This window comes from Porites lutea, chromosome 11 (genome assembly GCF_958299795.1).
Source record: "Porites lutea chromosome 11, jaPorLute2.1, whole genome shotgun sequence".
NCBI lineage: Eukaryota > Metazoa > Cnidaria > Anthozoa > Scleractinia > Poritidae > Porites > Porites lutea.
In genome coordinates, this window is record NC_133211.1 from 27,723,953 (window position 1) to 27,747,523 (window position 23,571).

The 23,571-nt window shown below is 38.4% G+C and overlaps 4 protein-coding genes across 4 annotated transcripts in view; 1 reads left to right on the forward strand and 3 right to left on the reverse strand.

Annotated features, from left to right (window-relative positions):
- The window catches only part of LOC140951997 (O(6)-methylguanine-induced apoptosis 2-like), a 10,334-nt gene extending 8,423 nt beyond the window's left edge, over nucleotides 1-1,911 (forward strand). The window contains exons 10-11 of the mRNA XM_073401389.1: nucleotides 638-831; nucleotides 1,584-1,911. Of these exons, the coding sequence (XP_073257490.1) occupies nucleotides 638-831; nucleotides 1,584-1,651 (262 nt within the window). The 3' untranslated portion in view covers nucleotides 1,652-1,911. The remainder of the gene's footprint in view (nucleotides 1-637; nucleotides 832-1,583) is intronic.
- Nucleotides 1,912-3,443: 1,532 nt separating this feature from the next.
- Nucleotides 3,444-9,210, reverse strand: LOC140952009 (elongin-C-like). Its single transcript, XM_073401406.1, has 4 exons — nucleotides 9,096-9,210; nucleotides 7,300-7,477; nucleotides 6,674-6,722; nucleotides 3,444-3,622 (listed from the first exon to the last, which is right to left on the reverse strand). Exons 2-4 carry the CDS (start codon nucleotides 7,475-7,477, stop codon nucleotides 3,481-3,483), a joined length of 369 nt encoding a protein of 122 aa, XP_073257507.1. The 5' UTR covers nucleotides 9,096-9,210; the 3' UTR covers nucleotides 3,444-3,480.
- Nucleotides 9,211-14,699: 5,489 nt separating this feature from the next.
- LOC140952002 (ribonuclease H1-like) lies at nucleotides 14,700-21,112 on the reverse strand. Its single transcript, XM_073401397.1, has 7 exons — nucleotides 20,946-21,112; nucleotides 20,612-20,753; nucleotides 18,389-18,657; nucleotides 17,455-17,509; nucleotides 16,344-16,428; nucleotides 16,127-16,251; nucleotides 14,700-15,434 (listed from the first exon to the last, which is right to left on the reverse strand). The coding sequence occupies exons 1-7, from the start codon at nucleotides 21,047-21,049 to the stop codon at nucleotides 15,357-15,359; spliced, it is 858 nt and encodes a 285-aa protein (XP_073257498.1). The 5' UTR covers nucleotides 21,050-21,112; the 3' UTR covers nucleotides 14,700-15,356.
- Nucleotides 21,113-22,274: 1,162 nt separating this feature from the next.
- LOC140953396 (uncharacterized) lies at nucleotides 22,275-23,168 on the reverse strand. Its single transcript, XM_073402880.1, has one exon. The coding sequence runs from the start codon at nucleotides 23,166-23,168 to the stop codon at nucleotides 22,275-22,277; it is 894 nt and encodes a 297-aa protein (XP_073258981.1).
- Nucleotides 23,169-23,571: the final 403 nt, after the last annotated feature.

The window sequence follows — 23,571 nt, forward strand, 5'->3', positions numbered from 1 at the left end:
ACTTATTGGTAAGCAAATTACCATGAAGTTGAGTTCTGCCTCTTCCGAATTTTGCGGCTCGACTAGAAGCTTGTCCAAAGTGATGTCAGTAAGTAAATTTATTGAAAAATCTTTTATGCATGCAATACCAGATACTTTCATTTTGCAAGCTTGCAGACTATTTGATCAGTCAAATCTGTATTGTTGGAAGAAACATTATAAGCTTTGTCCATAATTTGAAGCTGTAACGAAAACTTTTTAAACATGAAGTCCCGCATCTGTTGCGATTACAGAACAACTATATCAAGTAATTCATTTTTTCATGGTACAACGCTACTTTCTATATACCACGAAAACTTTTTAAAGTAACACGGATTCGGATTTGAACAAAAATTAAGTCGGATCGACGGATCGGGCCTAAAAATACCACGGATCGGCGGATTTGCATACCCCTATTCATCCCCCTCGTTAAGGGTTCCAAGGTCCCAGCGGCACATCCCCACCCAGAAATTCCTAAAGTACCCCCCCCCCCCCCCCCCCCGGGGGATCTTGGTTGGGTATAATCTAATGTTAAATGCAGGCATAACTGAATATTGGAAGTGTGCAAAGAACCTTAAATAATGATGTTCTTTGTATTGTCTGTTAATGTAACTTTCAGTAACAAGCATTACTTGTGTATTTCGGCACCTGCTATGCCTCTTCCTCCTTTGGAGCCAATGCCAGGACCAGGTCATTACAATGTTGTGGATTATGAAGGCCCCCCTAAACATTACATGTCCAGTTCTGCATTTGTATCGACAACAAGTCGATGGTCAGGAGGGGCACCTGGAGAGGAAGATCTCCCCGGACCAGGTAAATACATTTTTTTAGTGGGACAATGATGACAACAGAAGATTCTGTAAAACATTCAAGCATAAAAACTCACATGGTAAAAAAACATGATTTTTGAATGCAAATGAACAGAAACAATAAATGCAAGACACATTAATTTGTTTTTGAAAATATTTCATATTATGATAATGGCGACAAGTCATCGCCAAACATATTTTTATTGAGTTACTTTTAATTTATGCTTAGAATAATGATAAAGGCACCAACTATCAGATACATGGTAGCTATCAGTCTACAGTATATATTTATGAAGTTCAAGTGAAGAGTTAACTAATACATTCATTTACTTGTTGATGCACTTATCCACTGGATAGTGATTTGTCCAGTGCATAGCACTATAACTTTTACCCCAGTGGAGTTGGTTAGATAAGAATACTCCATAGCCAATGGGCATGAAGTGTCCCACTTAAAACCTACGGCACTTGTTTGAAGTTATTACAAGTTTTTTGTCATTTATGTCAGTTCACAAAGATACAGCTGTGTAGGGAGACTGCATAGCACAAGTTTCAACTACGAACAGATTGCAGTGATTGTGAACTCCTAAGGGGGAAACTTTTCAACAGATGAATCTCCTCAGTTTCTTAGGATGGTGTGTGCTTCCTACTAAGTTAAAGCATTTGGACAATTCAGGACTACGGTAATGACTCTAGTATGAAGTGACGATATTTTTCATTTTAACAGTTTTAATTTAACATCATTTTTTGTTATTGCAGCAACATACCGTCCACAGCACTGTGGGAAACAGTCATTTATCTACAATGCACAAGGAAGATGGATATAGTGCTAATTAAAATTAATTTATTGCACTTAGAATGAATGAAAATATGACTGTAAATGTTATTATAATGATTTAAAAAGGTTACATCAAAAATAATTGAAATACACAAGTTGACAGCTAGTTTATAGTCATCTTAAATTTACAGGGACTGGGACTATTTATTATAGTGCAAACTCTGAAAGTTGTATATTTGCAGCAAAGCAATTTTTTGATACAAAGTGTGTATATAGTGTACATAATTTTTAATTTGTACATTTCAAAAACCATTATTGTAAATATAGTTTTATATTGACATCAGCATGTATGAATATGATTATTTTAAGAATAGGGTATCCCAATTCTTCAGTCAGTCAGTAACCGATCATTTTCTTTATTCTCCAGTCTAAATGCAAGCAAAACAAATGGTGTGCCATATCTGGCAAGTGGTATAGAATATGATATAAAAAGTAAAATAATATCCTCGACCGTAAATAAAGTAGGAAGTGAAAAACTTTTAGCGGGGAAATCCTGTTTCATGTAGATTTAATCACCTCCTCATTTCTTTTCTAATTATCTCCAAGCAAGCGAAACGTGATGCCTTTTTAACAGCTTTCTTGTTTGGTGTTTACATTTTGTCAGACTTTAATGGAATAAGAGCTTGATATCATTTTTAATTTTTAACAAGCTGTTAAAATCATAATAACTATCCTAGATGTGAAGGTTTGCAAATAACAGCTTACATTCAGTAAAGAAAAAAGGGATGCCTTAATTTAAACTGATATGATAAACCACTGGCAAAAAAGAGCCCCACTGGCAAGCCCCAATTATGCTATAAAGATGCATGTCCGCAGGAGGGACTGAAGGCCTTGGGCATTGACATCAACATTCAGCTTTGAAGCAGGCAGAGCAGGAAGGCCTTTGTGAGTTTAAAGAGACCTTACTGAATAGGCAGAAATGAAGAGACAAACAAGGAAGGCCTAAAACCAAGGAGGTACACCAGCAACTGACTAGATCTGCTCACTGTGCAGCACTTTAGTCTTTCAAGACTGAAGGTTGCCAATCTTAAGATAAACCTGGTTAAAGCAAAACACAGCAAAGCAGCAGTATACAAGTGCTGCATGCTACTGTAGATCTGGTGTAACCAACATACCGTAATCATAATGTAGACCTTTTATACTGAATTTGAATAATTTTATTTTATAATATTTTGTTTTGGCATCTAACCAGCCTCACTAGCCCTGTGAAAATACACACTGCCAAGGGCAAACAAATGTCATGTTTAACTCAAGATGAAAGAGACAAGGAGACTGAATGCAAAAGCTTACCACTTCTCTGTTCTCTGTTTTTTTTATTCTAAACCTTTAAGTATAAAGTAACTCTTACAAAACAGTTATTACCTTTGTTGGTTTTAGATTGATTTGATGTTGAAATAAAGACAGTATTTAATACAGAAAATCTTCTTAAACGCTACACTTACTACTATATTAAAGATTATTATCATTATTATCATGGCATTTTTATTACATTGGCTATTTACTTCCAACTCTTAAAAAATTAATTTGAGAAAATTCTCACTGTAACATTCTTAGAAAGTTCTTTTGCTGTGGAAATGAAAAGAGTGAATTTTATATACCTCACAACAGTAATGTAACTGTACAAAGTGTGCAAGAGGTAACAGAACTGTGGTTTTTGATACATTCTTGAGAGATGACATAAGTTATTTTAACTTTAGGCAAAATATATTTATCAAAGTTTGACAACCTTAAATTAACATACCAAAGTACAAAAAGATTGAACTCGAACAAATGCAACATAATGTCCGCTATTACACTAATGCACACTGCAGTTAACCTTTAGCAATCCAGGAAATTTGCTGCCATTAACAACTCCAAGGCGATCTCTGGAGCAATGGGGAATTCTGGGATCTCTGTGCTGCTATTGGTATATCGCACTTTGTACATAAAATAAGTACAGACTTTGGCAAGCACATGCGATCTGCAATAAGGAGTTGTATGAAGAAGTTTGTTAGTTTTCTCATGCATTTTGTACGTGTCCTCTGTATTATGTACAGTGGAAGCCCACTCTACAGACACCCACTTCATATGGACACCTGCATATGTTGTAGTTCAATTTTGCTCATGCTACAAATTGTCTTGTACTGGTACAATTATTTTTAAACTGGTACAAAATTATTGATCTAGTACAAAATTTATTAAACTGATCTCATTATATTTTTCTTTCTGTGTTTGACCCTTGCACTGTGGCCAAGTTTCATTTCAGGGTTTTCAATAAGATTTTAAGTAAGTAGTAGGTGGCAAAAGCTTTGGAGTAAGTGGAGAATGAAAAAACTCGAAGCAAAGGTCCGAATTGTAAGCTCCTGGTAAAATTTTGAAATTTGGGCCTCTTATAATGCAGTTCCAGCATTCTGGAGCAAAAATTAGAGTGTTTGACAGAACACAGACATCATTACATTTTGACTCTTTTATTCAGTGTCAGCACATAAATACTCTATTTAAACTGGCCAGGATAATTTCCATAAAAAAGTTCCCTGCATTTCCTGCCTTTTTGTGGCTGTCCCTGCAGACTGTCCAAACTTCGGGCTATGAAAAATAGGGAGAAACTTTTGTGTGCCGAAAGCAAGAGGTGCTGGGGGTGTCTCGGGGCATGCTTCCCCAGAAACTTTTGAAATTTAAAGGCTCGGAAACACCATTTCTAGCATCCTGGGTTTGACAATTATTTTTTCTGTCAAAAATGTTTGGTAAATTGATTGTTAGTTTTAAGATTGTTTACCCTTAAGGTGGCTTGACCCAGCATTTTTATAGGTTTTTAGAAGTTTTCAATCGACATGAAATTCGGCGATTTAATATTACACTGACCAATTGTACTAAAACAGTCTCAAAAAATCTATCAACGAATTTTGTTTTAATTGCTGTTTCCATGAAAGTAGCCTTAGATATTACAAAAAGAGCTCAGCATTCCATTTTACACTGATTCATATGCTTTCATGTGTTTCAAAATCGCGCAAGTGTACTTGCGTTCAGCAGCTTCTAGAGTGTATAACGAATGAGTGATAAAACCTTTTCAGAAACATCCAAAAAGTAACTCCAGTCTTCAGTGCATGCATAATTTATACTCTTTATAGAAATTCCGGGATATCTCGAAATTCCTCTTATAGATTTTTGTGAAACATTACACAGCTGAAGACATTTTATCCAAAGAATATGAAGCTTAAAGCATTTCAAAAGAATTTAATGCTGAACAGGGCTGAAATTCGATTTAGAACAAAACCATTGGGACATCATTGCCATGTGACATTTATTCCAATCAACCCAAAAATAATACCATAATAAATTTTAGTCTAAGTGTAATCAATGGGTCATAATCGTTTTACAGTACAGATCGATTTGTTTAAGTATAGAAGATTCAAAGATGGAGGGTGTGCCTATAAAAATACTGGGTCGAGCCACCTAATCATGCATTAAACTGGATTGGTTTTCTTATTATTCTTGGCTATCAGCAGGCCTTGTGGCAGGGGCCATAAGTAAAACACTGGGAGTTGTTTTGACACTTAAAGAAAGAAAGCAACTCTATAGAAGCGAAGTACCGTTCTAAACGGTACTTCATGTACTCTACACCAAAAAGTAGGAATGGCTACCAAGCATGTAGGAAGGGCTGCTAAGCCATAACTGTCAAGCGATGGTGGACACGACTACAAACCCTCACGATCGCATTGCCAAAACAATACTCGATTTTATTTTATTTCTTGCCGTTTTTCATTTTATCAGAATATCAGAGTGAAGTATATTCTATCGTAACTGTTGTGACAATTGTACAAAAATATCAGAATGGATGTAAAAATCAGGATTTTTCATACACCGATCACATGTTGGTCAGGATTCGGGATTTGCAATCAAAATCGGGGTAATCCCGATGAAATCGGGTTGGTTGGACAGTCTGTCATTGTTCCTACCCCTCTTCCTCTTTGTCTGCCTAAGTCTTTATATCAATACAACATGTGTCTGTGAAGTTTTTTTACTGAGAGCCTGCTTAATACAGACACCCAGATAATAAGGACACCATGGCATGTCCCCTTGGTGTCTGTACTAACCAGGTTCCACTGTACTTCATTTCCACACAATAAGTAACAATGAATTGAATTTTTTCGAAATGAAACTAATTCCATATAAACCCTAAAAAGTGCTTCATTATGTAATACACTGTACATGTATATGCCAGTGCAGTGTTCTCCGTAAATTTTAGCTAACTGGGTAAGGGACCAGTCATGGCCAGTAAGGCAAAAAAAGGGCCCATGGGGGTTGGAGGGGTAGTGGAGTGAGGGACATCATTTCCTCACTTCAAGACCTATTTTATGCAAATAGACCATTGTTATCTTTAGGCAACAATTTAAAACGTTCGATTCCAATAATTTTACTCTGACATCAACGTTCTCTTTCCAAAATGCATGGCCCATAAAAAGAAAAGCTGTGTATACTTTCGTAATTTTCCATATATTAATTCACTTTCTTTTGAGAATCAGATCAGATCACAACTTGCCTATTTTTTAAAACAAATTATTTTTTTAGTAAACCTTCAAGAGGTTGCAGGCGGTAAGAAGTGTTGCTTCAGGTGGTAAATTTTACTGGTTATCGCCTGGTAGGGAGAACACTGCAGTGTATTTGTTTTCAACAAGCGTTCATGTAGTGAGTTTGGGACCCCTGTGAATACAGACTCTTGAACTTCTGCAGCTGCCCTCTATTTCATAGCAGCTACATTTACACCTGTAGTTACATGCATTGAAACCTTGATACAACGAACCTCTATACACTGTATAACAAAGTCCTTGGCTGGTATAATGAACAATATTCATTGCCCCAGTGATAGAAAAATTTAATTATAAGGAAAGAGCCTACAATGAATCCTTGTTTTGGCAAACACATTTTGCCAGTCCCTTTACCCTCAGTTTAATCAAAGTTCCAACATATGCCAGAGTCTATGGGAGCAAAAGAGAAAAGAAGAGAAATTTGAATAAGATTATGAAGTACTTACGGAATTTCCCTGAAGTAAACTTCATTGGTTTCATTCTCATGAAACTGACCTGCAAGTAAGACAAAAAATTTTCGAGGCCTGCATTCTGAACCATGATTGCTTTTCAAAAGACGGAGGATCTTATTAATTTGCTTCATTTTTAATGCACTTGCTCCAAAACTAACCTGCATGTTGCAGGAGGCAAGCAAAACGGAAATTAACTCACAGCACTTTAACCTGTGGATTTTTTCTCTGTTTCAATTATGGGATGCGTACTTAATGAGTCTAATTTGCAGATGATTTGTACATTGAAAAACAATCAATTACAAGTCATGATCATTTCATTTGTAAGCATTTAATGGTTATTGAAAATAATGACCAGCTTCTATCATAAAAAGTTAAAGGTAAGAGTCAGAATAAACAGCTGTCACTAAGATTTCAAGTTGTCAGGTATATACACTAGAAGGAAGGAAATTAAAGAGCTAGGAAGTTCTTTTTGCTCCATTTTCCCATTGTTTCCTCCGAAAAAAGCCAGGGGTCATGATTCTAGTAGGGTTAGGGTTTAGCAGCCAGGAGAAATCCCCGGTCTCCAGCCCCTAATGACAGCTCTTCAGAGTATGATCACTTAGTTTTTTTAAGAGTCTTACCTGGACCACTCAACATGGCCTTGATTGTGCCTGAAGTCAGGGCATAATCCCTGTTGATTATAAATTCATGTTCATCACTGGAAATCAGCTTCACATAGGTAGCATTTGGACCTTCACATCCTCCATACACTGGCTCTGTTTGGCCTTCATCTCCTTTCTTATCTTCAGTGTCTGTCATCTATTTGTTAGAAACAATATTTTTTAATAGGTAGCCATCACTTTTCCTTAAAATAACAAACCTGCATGAAGTGCCGAACATTTCAATGAACAACAATAATTTTTCACTTTGGGAATGGATACAAAAACCGTTTGAACAGACATCTAAACATTCCAGTTAGTACGCAGCTCTAAAAAAACCACTAATTTCATTGGTTCTCCATAACACGCAGCTCCATTATGTTGTAGGGATAAAGTCATTGTTATATTTCTATGTCTACTGTTTTCAGAGCCAATACTGTGATGCCTCGTAAAGAGCTGTGTGGCGTCCCGACCGTTTGAACGGATGTTACGATACTTCGGATGAATACTAATTTTTTTTAATGGATATGCAAATCATTTGAATGGTTGATCAATCACTTTGAATGGCCCTTTCAATGCATTTGACTGGATTACAAACACTTATCCTCTAGGAATGGATAACCTGGTGACATTTTCCACCAAGACAAAACATTCATCTGTAGAAAAACAAGTCGAGAAGGGTGTCATACTTTCTGATGGTCAATGTACTATAAATTGGATTAGCTAAGAGATTTATTGGGCCCACCATGTTAACTACTGGGTCTTCCAGTAATTTATTGTGACAGCCATTAAAATTTCATTATTATTATTGTTGTTATTATTATTATTTTGTAATGGGCATTTCCTTTTTTTCCTTTTTGTTTTTTTTTTATTTTGCCCTCCCCAATTTTGTTATCCCTAAAACACAGGCCAAGACCGCAGAGGCTATCGACATGTCCACATTTTGTCCAAGTCTCAGAGTTAAGGAGCCCAACACTCATCACAGAATACATGTTTCCTAGTTGCAAATCACAGAAGTGGTCTCTCAGAGACGTCTCTTTTGTAAATTTGCAAAACAAAATATTGATATACGTGTGTGTACTATTATATGTGATGATTGCTAGCTGACACAGTTTAGTTTTTGTGACAATAAATAAGAATTGAGTTATAATAATTATATTCTGCAGTAACGTATCTTTAAATCTTTCAAATGTGTATTCTTTTTACTACTGTAAAGAAATCAAGGATCTACTTTGACTACCAACAAATTTTCAGACCTCAAGGATCCGTCATGTATGTCAATAGTTTCATGTCCGTTTGGAATTTAACGAGTGATGTACTAAAACTGGTAAATACACAAGCTCTCTTCGCATGCTGTTCAGAGATGCTGCTTACTATTTTACAAGTTTTTCAAAAGCACATGCAATTATTTTAGACAAGCTATTCAAAACGTACGACTTAAATTTCTGTCCATCGCACGAAAGCAAACGATACGTACAATTGCTTGCATGGAAGCTAAAATTCAGACAGGCAATACAAAAGCCGGCAGAAAGAAAACAAAGTTCACCAAAGAAAAAACCCATAATAAATTCTTCCAATATTTAACCACTTGAAACTAAAGGAATATGTTTTGAACCACATGAATCGAAGTATCGCAAAAATATATTTTACGACAAAAATTTCCGACAATTAGACTAACTTAGCGACAACATGAACAATGCATTTTTACAATCAACAACAAAGGAAGCGAGGAAATAAGCGAAAATCGTCTTCGAAGAGAACCGTACATGTAAATTTACCTCTGCAGGTTTTTAAATGTTTCTGATAAAGGTCCAGACGGCCAGAAAACGACGAAAAACGAAACAAAAGTGTTCCCACACTGCTGCCGGTCACAACGCTTTCCGTAAACTGCCTTGCTCTTACTAGTTCCAGATTCCTCACGGTCAGAATTTGGCGGGATCTCCTTGGATCCAGCTTTTGGCGGAGCTTTGGCGGCGGCCGGCAGGAGATGGCGGGAGATTTCGCTTTTTGTGATGCTTTTTTAATATAATAGTCTTTTTAATAAAACTAATAATAACCCGGAAGGTTAGGCATGAGTGCGGGCGATAACGATCGAAGGTCCAAACGCTTTTGCTCCAACGCTGTGCTTTGCGTAGGTTTCACTTCATTTGTTTTATTCTTTTGATTACTTCTTCATCGCCTTGCCGTAAGGATCAGTTTGGCGTTTCATATTTTTCTACATGTTTAATTGTACTGATCCAGGTCTACAACTGGGAGATCTGGCACCACTCAACGGTTTGTTGCTGTGGACTTGCCGACATTTTATATATTATGGTCAAAACACACGTGATAAGAGTAAGAGGAATCGGCTCCTGGGGATAAGTTCGAAACGCGCTAGCTTGCGTAGCAGGTGTCGAAAGGGGTAGGGGACAAGGAGGACGGGGATAGGGGGATTTCCTCCCCCTCTCCTCCTATTTTTGCGCCTGCCACGCAGGCTAAAAACGCGCGTGATCAGGAGCCCATGGGCTCCTGGCGTGATTTAATTGCGTTTTGCGCATTCCATTCATTCTTAGTGGAAGTCCAAATGAATGCCATTCTCGTCCCCAGAGCCCGTCTTTCTTGGTCACGTGGTTCGTTACAAATTAAGGCGCGTGGCTCTGGGGACGAGAATGGCTTGCTACATACATGCGATGCATGCGTAATAACAACCTGAAGATTAGGATTGCGGGCTCCTCCTCGGGTAAGGAGGCCCGTGAAATGTCTGGGATGGGAGGGTGGGAGAGAATTATGGGCTGCTGCAAGCTCTTGGCTCCTGACAGGGTCAAGTGTGTAACTGGGGAGGGCAGGTTTTAAAACCTGCTCTAATATGGGAAGCTAAGATGTACTCGTGCTCAATCCTTTTGGTTGGAGCAAATTGGAACCCAGTGCCCAGTGGAGTTGCTGTTGTTAAAAATAGGGTAGCCAAAATTGCAAAGGTCCCGTGTTCCATTTGACCCTCCTACATTTGTAATTATAGTCAAAACGAAATGAGTGCGTGATACTCGATGACTGTAGTCATCCAGTTACATTTGCTTAAAGTGCATATAACACCAAATTTTTTCCCCTTGTTTTTCGTAGTTTGATATGTGTATAAAACGACTTTGGTCTTAAAAAGCGCTTAAAATTCTTTAAAGCCATATTTTCTCACTTAAAAATGGCTCTATTTTGCTTAAAATTAGTCCCCGGAGATTGGGGACTAGTTTAGCTTGATCGTGAGCTAACCCATGCCATGTCTAATAATAACTGTAATAATTATTTTCGAAGGGTGTCATTAGTAGAACGAAGAAATTGTGTTGCGGAACCCGCAGATTATGTCTGTGAATGGAATTGGTGTTGGCAAATTTCTCTGATATATATTCTGGTACTTGGCTGTTCACTGTTTGTAACATTAACGTTTTTAATTGGTTCGTTGGTCTGTCGGCGAGGCTCATCCAATACAGATCACGAAGGATCTGGGGTTATCTGACATCCCAGCCAGTTCCAGTTATTATACGTGCGCTCTGTTTTGTAGTTTCTCAAGTCTTTGACTAAGACCAGCGCCAAAATTTCCCCAGACAACACTAAAATAATTAATATGATGCAGAATCAATGATTTGTAAATTGAGACAAGAATCCCCTGGGGGCAAATTGGTTTACAAAGATACGTCATATATCCAAATCATGCACTTTTGTCACACTTCCTCAAGTCATCTGAACAAAGTTTATCGACGTGAAAAGAATTCAGGGAAACACCTTAAGGGTACTGTTGAGCGAAGGAGGAGCCCAAGAGTCCACAAATGTCGCCAGATAAGGATAAGGTCATCAACGAGTCGTATGCAATTAATGAATGTGATTTGCTACTGTAGTTGCACTGCTACAACGAGTCAGCTACAGGAAAAGGACTGCAAACTTCGAGGAAGCGGCATTGGCCAATAGCGAAACAAGTATGCAATTCCAGAGATCACGCAGAAATTTGTTGTAAACTATGTCAGCTGAACTGCAAGTCGGCAATACCACAGGACTGGATAGTAGAATTTTCCGTGATTGCTGTGGGCAGCCCACTCGGCCTGCTATAACGTCAGTCGTCCTCGACAAAAGACATCAGTCTGAGTATCAGCACTGAAGAAACCTGGCGTGTTGAAAAAAAGCAAAACTCTGTCCTGTCTAGCTGGAGACCGACTGCCAGAGAGTAGACAGCTATATCGTTTAATCATCATTTTATCCACCAGTCTAAAGTTCTCGAAAGGCACGTACACACCTCATTTTTTGAGTACCGATGACAGAAAACACAATCTTCCGAATATCCACTGGTCAGCATTCCGTTCTTATCACTTACGATGCAGCTGTGATTATAAGCAAGTAGACAGCTTAGTTACCAACATGGATATGGGACTGATTTCTGGCTTAAATCTTAGTATCTCAATAGGCTTTTAACCTACTAGCTACAACAGTTGATCATGCGACATACACTGCATGGTAAAGAACTCTCCTTCTGTGGAGCCTCAGGAAGATCTCTCTGGAATGGTTCAATTCCTATTTTGAAGACCGCAAACTGAGATAGATAGATAGATAGCCTTTATTTTAAAACGATGAGTATTAAAGCTACATGAGCTTGTGGGGTCGTTTGCAATTAACTAATTACAAGTAAACTAAAAAAGCTAAAAACTAGAGGTATATACAGACAAAATGTTTGAACTAAATTAACGCTTTCAAATATGGAATTATGAGCATAAATTTAAGTATATACAAAGTCATCTTTTCTAAAATTACAAGTGGATGCAGACGTTATCTTAAAGCTGAATTCATTAAAATTAGCTTGAGATTTAAGCTTTAGCCTGAGATCACGATAAGGAATGTTTTTTGTTGGTCACTGCATTCCATAGGACTGAGCCTCTAAACGCGACAGAGTCTTTCATGTAACGCGTGTTGAAGCGTGGAACAATTAAAGAAGCGCAAGTCCGGGTTGAATAGTTTGTGGCCCGTTTCTTAGAAATCAGGTCGATTAATGTGACAGGTAACCTATCGTGGAAAGCTTTATGAAGACAGATAAAAATGGCTAATTTATAATAAATAGACAGAGTCGGCCATTGGGCCAGTTGTAGGACATCAGCAGATGCCATGTCTTTCGGCAAATGAAAGATAAGTCTCGCAGCCCTGCAGTGAAGTCTTTCCAGGGACTGAAATAGGTCGGAATTGCAGCAGGATCCCCATAATATAAGACCATAGGTCACTGAAGGCAAGATGACCTTAAAATAGAGGTCCTGACGAACGTTTCTAGGGAGAAATCTCGACTTCTTAAGTAATCCTAGTTTTTTAGCAAATGATTTTTTGAGTTCCAGCATATGTTGAGTCCAGGTCAGTTTCTCATCGACGGTCATTCCCAGTAACCGTGATTTCGATACCCATTCAATCGTAGAGTTTCCGATAAAGATCGGGGGAATGTTTACCGGGGGATTTCTTCTAGAGATTAGCATGGCCTCACTTTTACTTGGGTGGGGTGTTAATCTGTTAATGAGGCACCACTCGTTTAATTCCCGAAGTGCAGAATTTAACTTGGCAATACTTTTCTCTGCCGTGTCACTTATGCAGTAAACCGTTGTGTCGTCGGCAAACATATAGACGGATCCGGAAGATACTGAGGACGGAAGATCGTTCGTGAAGAGAGTGAAAAGTGTCGGCCCCAAGACAGACCCTTGAGGAATTCCAAAAGAGATCGGTATCATCTCTGAAGTTGATCCATTAACAGCTGTGTATTGCTGTCTTTCCTTCAAGTAACTTTTAAGCCAATCCAGGAGTAGCCCTGATATGCCAAAGTCCCTTTCCAACTTCGTTTCGAGAATGGCGTGCGACACACTATCGAATGCCTTTTTAAAATCTATGAAGGCAACTGCTACCACTAAGCCTGCGTCCACAGCTTCTCTCCATGTTTCAGTAAGTTGTAATAGTAACAGTTCTGTTGAAAATCCTGCGCGGTATGCCCATTGTTTGTCCGTGACTAGATTATTAGCTTTGTATACATGACGAACAATTGTGTCGTTGACTACTGATTCAAGGATCTTGCTTGGTACGCTTAGCAATGATATCGGTCTATAATTGCAGCAGTCGGTTTCATCGAGAAGGTCATGATCCAAGGTCGACTTTCCTTTTCTCAACCTATTACTGCCGGCGTTCCTCTAGGCTCATTCCTAGGTTCTCTATTATTTAATTATACTTTTTGAGATGACCTAGCATTTTGAGTCTTAGCTAGTCTTCATACAACCGCATTGTTATAACTTATGCTGAAGAGCAACACAAATTTCATTCGTATGTGGACGCACTGTACTGTTGAAAAGGTAGAGACTATCGCCAGTCACGAACAAAGGCATCTAAGCAGAAGGGTAGGTATTAATAAAAAGGTTTTAAAACATAGCTGCCATTGGAAGACAAATTCAGTTGAGTTTGCAGCAAGCCGAGATTTTGGGTTTGAATTAAACTGCAAAAATCTTACTACTCAAGACAGACAGCTGTTTAAACTGAAACAAACATGGCACGTGTTAAAGAAAAAAACAGGGCAGCGCCGTTACCTACTGCAAAGAGCAAAGAAATTTTTGTCACTAAAAGTAAAAGAACTTTGTTCTACAACTCACTTATCGAGCCAATACTAGACTACTGGGTAGTTGACAAACAAGCGACATGAACAAGACGTTATCAGATTACAGAAACAATGTGCCGGAGGAGGCCTGGGTGAAAAATTGGACATTCCAATGAGACCTTTATTTACAGAACGCATTACCTTGCCATTCAATAAGGGTCTGGAATACTTACAGGCGCGCAGCAGAGTATCATGGGTAATAATGATGATGATGATGATGATAATAAAAATAAAAATAATGATAATAATAATAATAATAATAATAATAATAATAATAATAATAATAATAATAATAATAATGATACTGGTTATCTTTGCCTCCTAGAAAACCCGCACCACAGGGAAACCATTTTGTCATTTTCTAGCAAATGTGACAGCCTGCAACTTGCGTTTAACTTGATTTTAGCTGCCAAAACAGGGTATCGGCTGACCAGTATCACAAGACCTTATCATGGATTTTTGACGTTTTTCGCTGATCAGTTTTTAACTGTAAATTGATCGCAGGCTCAAGTCCATTTTTTTTAGGAGAGACTCACTTCCCTCGGAAGGTCGTTTTTTGAGACCAAGTAATTACCGTTGCAACGTATTAACGGAAGCTTCACTCTTGGTTCTGGCTTAATCTTTATATTAGAAAGATGTCCGTGTTGCAACATTCAGCAGATACTATAAATGAATTTTACATTACTAGAACTAATCCACAACAACTTCTGAAAAGAACCCAGAATTCCAAAGAATAAATCTTTATTCAGGCATCAATATACTTTGATACACAAAAGAAATTTTTAACAATATTGGTGGAAATCTATCCTAAAAGAAAATATCAAAATAAAAAATAGGAAACAGTGTAGCTAGGATCTAACAGTGTATATTTGTCAGAAAATATATTGTCTCTAATCATTATAGCTGTGGGTTGATCACACAAAGTATTACTTTCACACATATCAAAGCATTAGATCAATGACAAAAACAGAAAACAACAACTTTGGCCTTCACATAATTTTAATAGTTTTAAACTGTAACACTGCAATGAATTTTTATATAATGATGAAATTACAATAAATTTTGTATAATAATGTATTTAATAAGTACTGTACATGTATATAAAAAAAACATTTGGAACAATTATGATAAGTCAATTTCACTACTGAAATAATTTATTGCCTTTGATATCAAGATTATTATTTATGGAAACAAGTCTAACCTGAAGTATCTGTAACATCAGCGACATACAGGCCAAATCTAGGTATTTTAATGTCTTAACAGGAAAGAATAATAATATATAAATGTAAACAAATTATACTGTACATATACAATATATAGTGATGACCAGATTGTTATCTGTTGTCACTGCCTTTGTGAAAACAAGATAGTGTAATATTTGAACAGTAATGAAGATAGCATAAGTTTTGTTTTATTTGTCAGCTCCTGTTTTTGCAAGGCTATCTGCAGCTTCATTGCCTTCAATTCCCCGATGCCCTGGAACATGAGTCTAAGAGAAAAAAATCAACAAACAAAAAAATGACATTTGTTGGTTGCAATAAAGTTTGATGAAGTCCCTCCCCTTTTCAAACTCCTAGCTGAGGAGGTGACATCCTCTGAGAGTCTGCCCAACTAGAAAGGTTTAGTAGGTCCCTATTATAGGTAAGTACAATGTACTGTATCCAGTAACAGATTCAGTTCTTCAAGTAAGTGGGTGCCCTCTGCAGCCAGACTTTGGCCTCCAAATATTAAAGGGGGTCCAGGCCCACCAAGCGCCTCCACAAGTTTGGCCAATGGTATCATATCTCAGTCATATTGAAGCTAATCTCCTCGGCCCAGTTGTTCAAAGCCGGATTAGTGCCAACCTGGAGTTAAATTTTAACCCAGGTTTCTTTCTCTTTTCAATAGCATTTCTCGGGTTATTTTCCCTTTTCTTCTTAGAGCAACCAATCATCAAATTGTAAACAAAAAGAATTAAACTGAATTTACCTTTCAAGCTTTCATATCAAATTCAAATTTTGCACTTAGCCTAGGTTATCTTAACCCAGCTTGAACAACCTGGCCCTGGTTTATTCAGTCTAAAGATGCTTCTAGTGTCCTTTTATGATGGCACAGATGACAGCCTCTAGCAGTGTCTAGCTCATACTCATTATTCTACTAAGCACTTAGGAAAACAATATACTAAACAACAAAGCAGCTTACCCATTTGACATCAACTTCATCACAGAGTTTGGACAGTTTCTGAAATTCATCTTTATTTTGCACTTCAGTTCCATTGACAGTTTTCCATCCATTTTTCTTCCATCTCAAACACCAGTCTGTAGCCCCTGACAGTGAAAGAGTGTGTGCTGTTAGCATGTTAAGATAAGTTGATTGGTTATTATGAGTGTTATACTAATACACAATTATGTATTTTTACCTTTGATGGTGTAGGTGCTGTCTGTCTTGATTTCCAGTGTCTTAAGACCCATATCCTTTGCTGTTTCAAGAGCAGTGACAGCAGCCTTTGCAAAAAAACACACAATACACAAAGTAGATAAACCATTTTGTTATAAACCTGGATTAATAAAAGTTTCAGGTTATGGAGAATTTGATGTAATATGTTATTGTTAACATAGTGATTTGTAGGAACTGTTGTAATGACTTTTAATAGATATATATCTATATATATCCTGGTTGGCGAAGAACATCTCTGAAAAAAGCTAAAAATGTGCCTTATTATAGAAAATTCATGCCTCATGAAATTAACGCAATTGTCAAAAATTTGCTTTACTTTAATTCGCATTAATTTTAGTAAATGTTAATTTCCACGCCATTAATTAAGTGGAGCATTAATTTCCCTTATTTTGGTCCCAAATTTTTGATACACTTTTGACATTCTTGACACGTAAGAAAAAGAAGTATTTTCTCAGGTTGTAGATCTGCCAGTATCAGTAAAACTTTGTAGAACACTCAAAATGGCCAGATTTCTTCACTTATGTTTAATTTTGTTCCTTTTGTCCCAATAAGTTTTGTTTCTTTGTGAGCGTTGCCTTAATGTTAAAATGTTATTATCCTTTCTTGAGCATTAATTTCCTTTATTTGAAAGTTGTTTCCACTAAATTTGCATTAATTTCCAATAAATTAATTAAAACGTTAACCTCTTATAACAAGGTAAGAAGTTTTCATATATTTCTCCGTAACCCTCTATCAGTCAAAAGTTTGTGTAAAACAGTTAATACGAAGAGCTTCTATAGTTGAGAGTCGCAGAAATTAGTGGTTATCGCGTACTACATTTGGAAGATTTACATCACTAACTCAATAAAATGGCATAAGTAAAGACAGCAGCATGATGACCCAGCCTCTCTACATGATCACCTTCCTAGATCTGCACAATTCTTCATATCACACTCATTCTTATCCTCATCTAATGTACTAGCAATGTCTCAACTGCTGTACAACTAAGTTTTGGCACCTTTGCCAAAATGATCAAACATGGGTAGCAATTTTGCAACTTTAAACACCACAGGCCTTATTTATGAGCTTCATACCATTATTTCAGCCCTTTGATTGGTTTGTTTCCCTTCCAACCTATCACTGACATTTCTGTATAAAAACAAAAAAGTCATGCCAATGGAGAGCAACTGTTAAAACCATTTGTCAGTGAAGAACAGTCCGCAGAGGCTACTAAATATGAAGCTAATTGAGTTCTCCTTACTCATTTTAACTGTCCCAGACTTATTATGAGAGTAAGTGGTACTATCCAATAAACCTACAGTGTAATCCCATATTATTTCTAACATACAGAATCAACCAAGACTAACGGCAAAGCTCCCTTAATAAATTTATAATCTACTTCAACCAATAAACTTGTAGCAATTGGAAAGAAATCCAGTGAGGTTGAGCCTACGATCAGTTGAAACTAGTAACTTGTCAGAGGATAATTTCAAAAAACCATGTAACCTTGATGGATCAACACCTGAGTCTGCGGTATGAATGTCTGATACTGGTCAGTGGATACCCTGTTTTGACATCTGTCAATTGATCATGACAACATGAAAGTGTAATGTCAGGTTGCAGGCTCCCATGCTTGCTAGAAAGTGCGAGATTTCACATTGGATGCCCTGTGATGCAGATGGATGGGTGGACAGACAGACAGATGTACAGTCACAAGGGAAAAATTTCTTGGATGAATAGATAATGTAATTTTTTAGCTATGGGGCTCTGCTCGTGCGCGCAAGCTTCATGCAAGTCTGTGAGCCGAGAGTATGTGGGGTAGATAAAGGCGAGAGTATGTGCCTATTGTTGTGGAACTCTAGAGGAATACACATTTAACACATACTCAAGTGTTGTCAAAATATGGCACATGGATGACCCTTTTCTATCCCAACCCCACTGCCGTAGAACTCTCTAACTCTACCTATAAAAAGAGTACCTTAATTTTTTACAGCCAGGGTATATTGGAGAAACAAGGGTAAAATTTACCTCGAATTTCCAGGACCCCAATAAACTCCAATCCCAGCCCTAGCTCCTTTTCTTCCATTCTTTGTACAACAACCATCAGTATAAACCACTGGCCGACTGTCGGATGAACTTGCAGTGCTTGAAGAAGATGAAAACAAGGAACTATGCGACAAACTAGACACACTTGAACTTGACGAGAAGCTTGGATAGGAAGGTTTAAAATGCTTATAACCCCTTGGATTATAAGAGGTGTTCTCAGAAAAGTCATTCCAAGATCTCTTCCTACTTCCCTGATAAAAAAGGAAAATAATAACAATGTTGCTCAGTACATCCAGTCAGTCCATATACATGATGCTCCTCGATATAATAATGATCAAATAATACTTCTGCTACAGTGAAATCTCTGGCAAACATGATTTGGTATCCACACTGAAGTAAGCCTGTTTTAAATCCATTTAAAGTCTGTAATAGCAATGTGCTCCTCCCACCCCGAAAAAAAATTGTGTAACAGGCAGATTGCATACAGTCCCTTAAGATGGTCACATGGGAAGGCACAAACAAACAGATAAGCTGTGGGTAAAACAGTCCTCCTAAGCCTTAACTTGAAAGATAGATTAGAAGGAAGGGCCCACTGAGTCTGGCTTCAAGATGTTGGGTATTAAACCATCCCTTGCTTGAAATTACTGCTTTTATATTAAATTGGGTGATTCCAGAAAATATCCATACCATACCATGGGCGGCATCTTAGAATTCCGAGGGAGAGGGGGGGTTTCTTGGACTGGAATTCCGAAGACGTGGGGGGGTAACACAGTTTGGAATTCCAAAGGCATGGGGGGGGGGTGTTTCAGCTCTGAATTCAGTGAATTTCCAAAGGAAAGACGGCGAAAGCTCCCCTTGAAATCGCTGACCTGTTAACATTCCCAGTTTGTAAATGAAGCACGAACCGACCACGGAAGAAGTATGCGTTCATGCAGATGGGTAAGCAGATGGGTTGTGCAGCAAGCTCCACATCGAAGAGGCCTTAAAGTTGATGAATTAGTCAACTGATTAATAAAAATATAACCAAGTCGGTGTTTCTCGCCGATTGTCGATCGACGATGTGTTGTTGCGTGCTGAAAACTCGCACCAGTCTCTCGTTTCCAAATAGAACGCCTGACAGATTTTGTATTTCATGCCGATTTTCATGCCAACATGTAGGTAGTAAAATCCGACAGCGTGCCTTTTGATGCGCTGGTGTCTAGCGGAAGGAAGACTTGATTTTCATTAATGTTACAGTCAACAAATTTGTTTCATTTTACGGTGGTTCTGCACAAATTTCGAAATTTGCTACGTCAGCTCGGTGTCTCTACTGATCATAGTCAAGGAGATTATTTTCACTATTAAGACAATTATTTGAAGCTTTGTGCAAGTACAACATTCGGACTGGATTATGCGATTGCAAGACAAAATTGTATTTATAAATATAAAGGCAAAATACAAACAACTGTTTACCGGTCATGAAAGTACTCACGAGTATGTCTTGTTGTCTTTGAGAAAGTGAAAGATTCATTTCTGTCTTGAATTTACAAAATTATGTTTCAAATGCAACGTAAGCATATACATGTGAAACATTGTTTTCGCCCCTAAGGGTTATTGTAGAACTATGGGTTTAAAAATATGTTGTACATGTTGTACCCATTCGGTCCATTCGTACTCGTTGTGTTTTGCTTGTAAAACTTATGCTGCATAACTAGTGGTCAGCAGTTAATCAATGAGGGAAATTTTCAATATGGCGGGTGACGGAATATCGAACGTAAACTTTACTCTTGTCAGCGTCCACTGGTATCAATACGATCTACTCCTGAAAATATGACGGTATTGAATGGAAAACAAAGAGTTCTATTAGGTGGTAAGCAGCTTAAAGATAATGCTTAGAAGGAATAGCTACGGTGTACTAACGTTAAAAAACTTGAGTTGCTTGATCGTCTGACTAAAAATTGTGAACAGAATTCTTTTGCAGAGGGAAAAAGTGCAAGTTTCTCGTTCGTTTGAAGATTTAGGCAGACGAACAGGAATTCCAAAGGGTCTGAAACAAAAGTGGAAAATTCCGGAGGAGAGGGGGGTTAGCGATTTTGGAATTCGGAGGGCAAGGGGGGGTTAAAATACTCATGCCACCCGTGGTAGGGTATGGATATTTTCTGGAATCACCTATTAAACTAGATTGATTTTTCCTATCATACCACAGTTTATCTTAAAGATACTCACGCAATATGTCGGTGCTGCGTAAGAATAACTAGCGCTGTATCCAGAGTCACTTCCAACAACAAAACTCTTCGCTTCATCTTGAGTTGAAAACTTCTTATATCGGGCACCAGGAAAGCCTTTGACGTATCTTTCACACTCCTCCCTGAAATTGTATTAAATTTATTTGTGTCTGAAATTTTACCCCGGAAAAGCTAATTTGCCTCAACCATAACTGTGAGCATAAATGTGCTACCTGTATCTCGTACTTTATGATTAGCTAAGTTCTTTTTCACAAAATTCGAGTTTTCTTTCGACCCGTGTTACTATTCGGTCGAGTTAGAAAATTGTCTCATACCATGTTTGAAATACTCCAGTCTGTCTTCCTGTTCGTACAGCATAGTAGCCTCCTTTTCTTCCCATCGTTATGGCTGTGTAGATTTTAAGTAGTTTAGTTAGCATAAACGTTTATGAAGGTGGTAAACAACGAGTTGAGGAAAGAAAGACAACCAGAAAGAACCCGAACAACAAATGTTTAAAATGGCGCGAAGAATAACTGAGTAACCATTCCTTTCATGCCCAGTCTTCGTACGGGTTCGCTAACGCCTGGCAAGTTTTGAATGGAAACCTGAAAAAGGCGCGTGAAATGTACTGAAATGAAACGTCTGAAAAACCTGTTTTTGAGAGGAACACAAGCAAAAAACTGTCCGGTCAACGACGGCGGAAGTATCGTGCAACAAACAGTTGGCTATGGGTAGGAGATCGCACAATATTTTTGCGAGGTACATCGACTTTTAGGTTTTCTCGTTGATAATAAGCTTAGTTTTCTTTCCAGGCCGCCTTTTACGTTACGACAATTTTTTATAGCCTATCATTACATAGCCTATTCCGTAGAAAACATTAATTACAAGATGCCGTGAAATTCCGAAAATAAGCCCCTCCATGTATAAACCCCTCCAAAATTAATATAAGCCCCCCAATCCGGTAACGTAAAAACCCCTCCGTTAAATCGCCCATCCAAATGCAAGCCCCGGGAGCTTGTATTTGGAAAATTGCCCTCAAATACAAAGTGAAAAAAGCAAAAACGGTAAATTTACTTCCATCCAACTATAAGGCTAGCCCAATCGATTTTAAAACGTAAATTTCCCTCCGCAGATAAGCCCCTCCAAAAATAAGCCCCTCAAAAAGGGCCTTTTTAACTCTCTACGAATGTAAATAGATAAAACTACAACAATCAAGCCTGGGGTAAACAGGGAAGGGCTCCGAAGTGAACCCTTCCATTTAATAACATTTGCCCAACTGAGACGGTCAAGATACAGCAAATGTACAAAAACAGGAATACATGGAAAAACGTGAAAACAACAAAAAAAAAAAAAGAAAAAGGGGGGGGGGGGGAAGGGAGGGCAGTGAAGTAACGGTCTGTTGAAGCACATGGCGAAAGAACTGCGTAGAGCGCATGACAAAGAAATAAACTAGTGCCAGTCCTCCCCCCCCTTCGGCTAGAGTTAAATACAAATAAATGCAATTATTTTAGACTTAACTCTCTACGAATGTAAATAGATAAAACTACAACAATCAAGCCTGGGGTAAACAGGGAAGGGCTCCGAAGTGAACCCTTCCATTTAATAACATTTGCCCAAGGGAGGCACGACCTAACCCCAGACAAAAGTCTCCATAAGGGAAAAATCTAAACAAACGAAGCGAGACGCTTAACTGCTAGCATTCTGTCTTTAACTGGGATGTGGATATAAGACCTATAAGCATCTGACTGCCAGTCTCCTAAACGCTTAATCAGTTCTGCAGGGATTTGAGCTTGAAAAGCCAGAGTGGCCCCGCCCGAGCGAAAACTATGTCCACTAACTTGAGACGGGTCCAAGTTCGTCTTGGCTGCGACTAGTTTTAGAAGGCAGTCAAACTTTCCATAAGTCAGAGGAGTCAGGCCCCCCTCCGTGGATGCTGGGATGATAAAGGCTGGGCCCGATAAAGGTGCTGGTACCAAGCCAAAGGCATGTCTGAGAGCGGTGTAAGGGCAGAGTGGATGTGGAGCAATGCGAGGTAACGGAACAGTTAAAATGCGCTGACTAAATTGGATGGTCTTCGACCATCGATTGATAATGATGGCCCAGTCATTGAAGAAGAGGATATCTCCTCGACGCAGGTGTTTGGATGGGTCAAACTTTGTTGATCCTTTGCATAGCAAATTCGCCTTACGAAGGAGGCCAAAGAACGCTACGAGGCAAACTGCCCAGAAGGTTGCATGTAAAGGGCTGTCCAAATGTAAATGACTCTTGAAGGCTAATAGGATCTGGGGTGTAATCGGCTTCTTTTGGGACACTGTTAAACCTTTTACACGCTTGATTCCTCGAAGTGTAGATGCCAATTGAAAATTGTTTTTGGTTGGGTCAGACAGACTATGTTCAAGGTGTAGAATGCGAATCGCATTTAAATAGGCTGGGATGGAGGATGCTGAGAGTGACCTTGCTAGAAAAGCTGCATAGCGATTAAGGGTTAATGCTGCTGCTGGGAGAGGTTGGTAGCCGTAGTATACACAAAAGGAGAGGTATGAACGCATTTGACTCATGTAGGTGGACTTGGTAGTAGGTGCATATGATTGACGCCGGAAATTGGTGACTTCACGGTCAAGTTGCTGCTGATCCCTTGGATCTAAGGAGAGCAAGAGACAATGGCGACATGTGAGATTCGAAGTCATTTGATCTAGAGGATTTGGAGAGCCATGCTTGGAACGTTGGCCAGTAGTGCACATCATTAAGGCGTGAGATACTATCTGCTAGAGTGTTGGTTGCTCCTGGAATGTGTTTGACGAACAAACTGAAGTTGTAATACTCCTTAAGCCAAAACAGAGAACGAATCCAGTCCATGATCACCGGGCAACAGGTTGAGCCTTTGTTCAGAATGGCTGCAGCCACCTGACTGTCTGTTTTGACGACTACTCGATGACCTGACCAGAAAGGTGCCCAACGGTG